The sequence below is a fragment of the Apium graveolens genome, chromosome 5, assembly GCF_009905375.1.
Source record: "Apium graveolens cultivar Ventura chromosome 5, ASM990537v1, whole genome shotgun sequence".
Classification (NCBI taxonomy): Eukaryota; Viridiplantae; Streptophyta; class Magnoliopsida; order Apiales; family Apiaceae; genus Apium; species Apium graveolens.
The window spans coordinates 271,030,769-271,037,146 of NC_133651.1; the positions used below are offsets into that span (position 1 = coordinate 271,030,769).

The following is a 6,378-nucleotide window of genomic DNA, read 5'->3' on the forward strand; positions in this document are numbered from 1 at the left end:
AAACCACAGTTCTTCCTCTTGCACCTCAAACAGCCGCTCATCGGGAAAAGACTCATTAATTAATGTCTTATCGTGTGAAATTGCACTTGGATCTTTTAAAAGAGAGATATGATCAGCGACTTGATTCTCAGTACCTTTCATGTCCTTGATCTCTAACTCAAATTCCTACTACGCCATAGATTGGATACCGCAACCCCAAGAAACCGTAACTAAAGGCCAAAAAAGCATTGCTAAATGCCAAAAAAAGGCTATGGCGACTCTTTTTCGGGGTTGCAATTTTAGGCGTTGCAATATAATTTAGTGCAACTCCGGTGACACCCTGTTGCAACCCTTGGTTATCCGTTATAGAAACGTGCTGTTGCAACACCAATGGGGTTGCAATAGGTCTTTAAAAGTGTTACAGTAGGGTTTGGGCTATCAGTACAATAGTTGTGGGCCCCATAATGGGGCCCATATGTGGGATATCGATGCAACCTTTTTGCAACGCTTTTTAGTGTTTTTTGCAACGCTTTTAATGTTTTTAGCAACGTTTTTAGTGATTATGAGCAACACTATAAAGACCTATTGCAACGCTTTTACAAAAAAAAATGCTAGGGACTGTTTGTAAATTAACATGCCCATAAATAAGACCATTGTCTTAAAACCAACACAATCCACAATCCACAAACCATAAACATCAGTCCACCAACCATAACATCAGTTTTCCCATACTACCACTACCTTCACCATCACCATACTACCATCCTTATATAAATAAACTTGAACCAATGAGACTACATTTTTCCTTTTGATAGGATTATTACAATACTATATGAACATTCGCATGCAGTTGTTTATTAATGCTATGAAATTACATGATGTTTGTTGGCCGTTATTTGACAATGATTCTTCTTCCGTGTGGTTGTTTCTCTCCATGGTGAGCCACATTTATATTTGCTTGAATTCCAGTATAACATTTTCTGTCATACAAAAAGTTAATATCAAACCAGAATCTACAAGTAAAGAAAGACACGTACAAGACTAGTAATCTACTACATAAAAAAGAATTGACAAGGGTCTTCATACGTATCTTGTATCGCCCAAGGTACCATAGCAGACACTACAACACACAAAAGGTTTCCAAGTCAATGTTTAGAGGACTAAAAAACAGTTCTTATCAATTAGAAAATGCAAATCAGGAGAAAAAAGACTCCGGGGGCACTTTCCAAAATCTATTATGTTGATCAAAGTAGAATCCTAACTCTATACAAGGTCAAAGTCCCAGAATAATATTATGGAACACTGAACTATTGATATGAAAACTCAAGCATGACTGAAATTAGTTATACTTGACATGCCTACTGAAATACTGCTAATGACAGATATTACAAATTCATTAAGTAAAAATCCAATTGTGATTTATTATAGGTAATTTCATATGTACACTCAATATCAATTCCATAAACATTGTGCAAGAAATCAATTTTCTCATTGTATCTGTCAGGGAGCGTGACAGGAGCTATGTACAGCTGCAGACAAAGCAAGATACAATCAACATTAATTTTGGTTTAAATTAAATCATTCAAAAGTCCAATTTCAGCAACAAGGGATCAACTCTAGTTTGAGGTTTAGCAAGTTGAATAATGTTAAAATAGCTTTACCTCTTACTACTATTAGTAGTAAGAGATATTATTCAAGGGTTCTTCAAAAACATTCTTAAAAAGTTAGTGTTTCATGTCATAGGATGCTAAATTAAATGCGTCCAGACCGTTGCCCTTGAAGGAATAATAAGACCACCAGGTTTTAGCAGGCGATCCCTGGCTGTAAGGATGCTCCCCAAGATGTTCTGCAAAGTAGCCAATGCAAGATATAAAGACTGATTATAACAACGAGACCGTAAAATTGAAGCTAGACATGGTATAGAAAACAACTTCAATTTGTATCTCATAATGAAAAAAATAACCTCATAATCACAACTAAATAGGTTTAAGTGCAGGTTTTAAAATGTTCGCAGCATCTATAGCACATTCTGCTGCTCATGCTCCAATTAGAGTGTACACCTCATCAATAAATAATATAATATCATCAGCTTGTTTAAATTCATCCATAAGTTTCTTAAGCCTTTCTTCAAATTCTCCAAGATACTTTGTTCCAGCAACAAAAAGACCCATGTCCAGGGTTATGACCTGAATATAACAGTAAAAATAAGAAAGTAGATAGTACTGATTTTGTACTTTAGGTGCAAACTATAACTGTAAGTCTCTTATATCTAGAACTGAGTTAAAATAATACAACATTTGTGTGGGCTGATAAAGTTATACTTCTTAATTTCAAGCACCCACTAGGCACAGGTAAAACAACAATTCAAGTAACAAGAGAAATTTGGTCCTACATACCTCTTCCTCATCAGAATCATCTTCGGAATCAGAATTATCACTACTATCAGCTTTCTTTTTGGCTGCAACAGAGCCATTTTTAGCAGTAGTTGCCGCATGAATGCTTTCATAGGAGCTTTGGCCTTGGGCACCTAAATCAATGATATTAGAACAATAAAAAAACATAGTGAAAAGAACTATTCAAGTAACAAGAACAATTTACTGTACTTACATCTTCCTCATCAGAATCATCTTCAGACTCTGAATCAGATTCATCACTACTATCGGCTTTCTTCTTGGCTGCAACAGAGCCATTTTTAGCAATAGTTGCCGCATTTTTTGTTGGAGCTTTAGCCTTGGGTTCCTAGATTAATAACTATTAGACACCATATATACATGATTCCAACAAGGAAGCACAGAACAGAAGGTAATACATACTCATATACCACTCTTGCAAAGTACATGCAACATAAATTCCAATCAAGAGCAATCCGTTCACAATTTAAGCAACAAAACAGATATGGTTATATCATTGATAGTGACCACAATACACAAAGCTGACTGCATGCCGCCATGTCAAATAGTAATTTAAAACAAACTAACACTTTTAACAATAAAAACCCCAAAAAAATCAAGTTTAGCCACATGCATTGCCAACTTCAAATGAAAGTCGCATAATAACATCATGTTATTTCTTACACACTAATCAACTTAATTATGTTAACATCTGTAATGTTATAAATTACATCTTCAAACTCTTCAGATTCTGAATCAGAGTCATCACTGCTCTCCTCTTTCTTCTTGGCTGCAACGGAACCATTTTTGGCTGCTGGAACATTTTTCACTGGAACTTTGCTCTTGGGTTCCTAAATTAATGAGCGTTAGAACAACATATATTATAATAATACCAAGCATATTGCTACAGGCAGGTAGGAACAAATTAATATTTACAGTCCTTGCTGATAAACCATTTTCATAAAATTTTTAAGAGAGGTTTATACTTAGTGGAATCTTAATTCCTTTTAGTAATGCACAATATTAACAAGTAATTTGTCCACTGGAAATATGGCTAACTAATATTAGCAGTATTAAGTTGCATTCTCAGCACCACAATAGACAAGATTTGTATTTATGACTTTTTAGTACACAAAACTATATACACCTTTAATTCCAGATGAAATACTACTACAAATATGCACGCAAGTTAAACACCAAAAACTCATGCCTGATTGTGCTGTACATGGACTTTCATAATGCTATATTGCGAGTACATAGTCAACTAATCTACAAAACTCAACAAAAACAAGCAAATATTAATCTTCAAACAGTAGTTAATTAACTCACATCCTCCTCAGACTCAGACTCAGAATCAGCCTCAGAGCTGCTGCTGGTAGCCTTAGCCTTAGGAGCAGGTTTGGCAACTTTAGCAGGAACAACAGTCTCCTGCAACAAACCAGAACAAGAACCATTGAAAATTCATAACAAATAGGAAACATGTCAATATACATGACAAATATCAATTTATGATATCACACCTCATCAGAGGAACTATCTTCTTCACTACTACTTTCGACCTTCTTCACGGGATGCTTAGCAGCGGGCTTAACCTAATAATCCATACAAGAAAAAATCCACTCATCTACATTATTAAACATACAAACTTAACCAAACACTGAATAATAATCATGACCCAATTCAAGAAACAGAAAAAATCACAAAAAGATTCTACCTTGACTTCTTCCTCGGAAGATTCATCAGAAGAATCCTCCTCGGAACTACTCTCTACTTTCTTGGTCTTCTTAGTCTTGGCCTCTGTTTTCTTCTTAGCAACTGAGGAGTAAAGCGGATTCTTAACAAACACACATACATATACACACACATAAAAATAACAAAAATCGTAAAGAGATTGAGCATACAGAGAGGGGGAGAGAGGGCATAGAGAGAGATAAACACACATACGTAAAACACTTAAAATTGAACTAATCGAGTGAGGATAATACCTCCCACAAAAGCCCTAAATCCAAGCTTAAATGAATCCAAGCCCTAAATCCCTAATCCCTCGCCAAATTGAATCCAAGACCCAAATCCCCAATATCCCACTTAATTGAATCCAAGCCCTAAATCCCCAATCTCCCACTTAATTGAACAAGCTATAAATCCCCGCTCCCTCACTAGCCGAATGCTCCTCACTAATTCTAACTTAGTTTTTGGCCGCTTTGAAATGAGTAATCGGGGAAGTGGGAGTGAAATGAATGTTTTTAGTGGACTTGGAGCCAAAATAAAATTTTGGACAAGGCGGCAATATTGTTTGGACTAGGCGGGATCAAAAAAATTTGGCCCATTTAATTTGGCATGTTTATCTATCTTTTTTTAATTTAAATTTGTTTTTTTCATAAATTATATAATGTTTTTTATTATTCAAAATATTAGTTCAGTTCAAACATATAATAAAAGTTGACTACATTATTTTTATAAATAAAATAAAATTATTTTCTATTTTGAAAGATTAAAGAAAATATTTATAAAATTGTCATTATTTTTTATGTTAAATGATTATTTCAATTCTATTTTGATTATTTCAATCATTAATTTCTCTTTTTTAATAAATATTATTTTTAACATTTAATTATGAGAAATAAATAAATTAAAAAATATATAAATATCGTAAAATGATCAATATATCAACTAATTAATGGATTGTTGTGTTTTATAAACCGTTAAATTTATCAATATAATATTGTAAATCACTACACTAATATTATTAACTTCTAAAAATAAATAAAATATATATTTCAATTATAATTTCATTTCTATGTAAATAATTATTAATTAGTTAAAATAAAAAATCATCTATGTCATTTTGGTAACACATTTTGACTATACCGCAACATCAAAAAATAGGGGTTGCGATAGACATGGGTTTAGAAGGCTATTATTACACTTTTGTTTGCAACCCCAGTGTGAACGGTTGCAGAATCCAATCTATGGCGTAGTGTCCTGAAGTAAAAGAACCCATCAAATCAATTTAGGCTTCAAGTCCTTCTTCGAGACGAGATAGCGAATCGCAGTGTGATCAGTAAAATCTATCATCTTCGTCCCAAGCAAATAAGATCGAAACTTCTCAAAACCATAAACAATAGCCAATAGCTCTTTCTCGGTAGTAGTATAGTTTAGTTGAGCACCATTGAGGGTCTTACTAGCATAGTAGACCACATGAAATATATTGTTCTTCCTCTGCCCAAAAATTGCTCCAACTGCATAGTCACGTGCATCGCACATCATTTCAAAAGGTTCATCCCAATTAGGTGCAGTTATGACAGGTGCCGTGATTAAAATCTCCTTTAAGATCTCAAAAGTAGCTAGGCACTCGTCACCAAACTTGAACGGGACATCTTTCTCTAGAAGATTGCACAAGGGTTTAGATATTTTAGAGAAGTCCTTGATAAAGCGCCAATATAACACCGCATGACCAAGAAAGCTGGAGATTCCCTTAATAGAAATTGGTGGAGGAAGATTTTCAATTACCCACACCTTGGATTTATCCACCTCAAGACCCTTACTAAAGACCTTGTGCCCAAGAATAATGCCCTATTGCACCATAAAATGACATTTCTCCCAGTTGAGAACCAGATTGGTCTCAACACACCTTTTAAGAACGGCGTCAAGATTTTGTAAGCACTCATTAAAAGAATCACCGAACATAGATAAATCATATATAAACACCTCCACAGTCTGACCAATCATGTCAGAGAAAATAACCATCATACATCTCTGAAATATGGCAGGTGCTCCACACAAACCAAAAGAAACTCTTCTGAAGGCAAAAGTACCAAATGGACAAGTGAAAGTAGTCTTTTCCTGATCTTCTGGAGCAATACAAATCTGATTTTAGCCCGAATAGCCATCCAGAAGACAATAGTACTCATGAACAGCCAATTTGTCAAGCATCTGATTAATAAAAGGAAGAGGGAAGTGATCTTTTCTTGTGGATTTGTTCAGCTTCCTGTAGTCCATACAAACTCTC

At 34.6% G+C, this 6,378-nt stretch overlaps 1 protein-coding gene across 1 annotated transcript; it reads right to left on the bottom strand.

Annotated features, from left to right (window-relative positions):
* Nucleotides 1-965: 965 nt before the first annotated feature.
* LOC141660964 (uncharacterized) lies at nucleotides 966-6,098 on the bottom strand. The gene is made up of 10 exons (XM_074467940.1): nucleotides 6,012-6,098; nucleotides 4,355-4,397; nucleotides 4,084-4,184; nucleotides 3,890-3,961; nucleotides 3,699-3,797; nucleotides 3,101-3,220; nucleotides 2,587-2,718; nucleotides 2,376-2,506; nucleotides 1,943-2,165; nucleotides 966-1,825 (listed from the first exon to the last, which is right to left on the bottom strand). Exons 1-9 carry the CDS (start codon nucleotides 6,096-6,098, stop codon nucleotides 2,159-2,161), a joined length of 792 nt encoding a protein of 263 aa, XP_074324041.1. The 3' UTR covers nucleotides 966-1,825; nucleotides 1,943-2,158.
* Nucleotides 6,099-6,378: the final 280 nt, after the last annotated feature.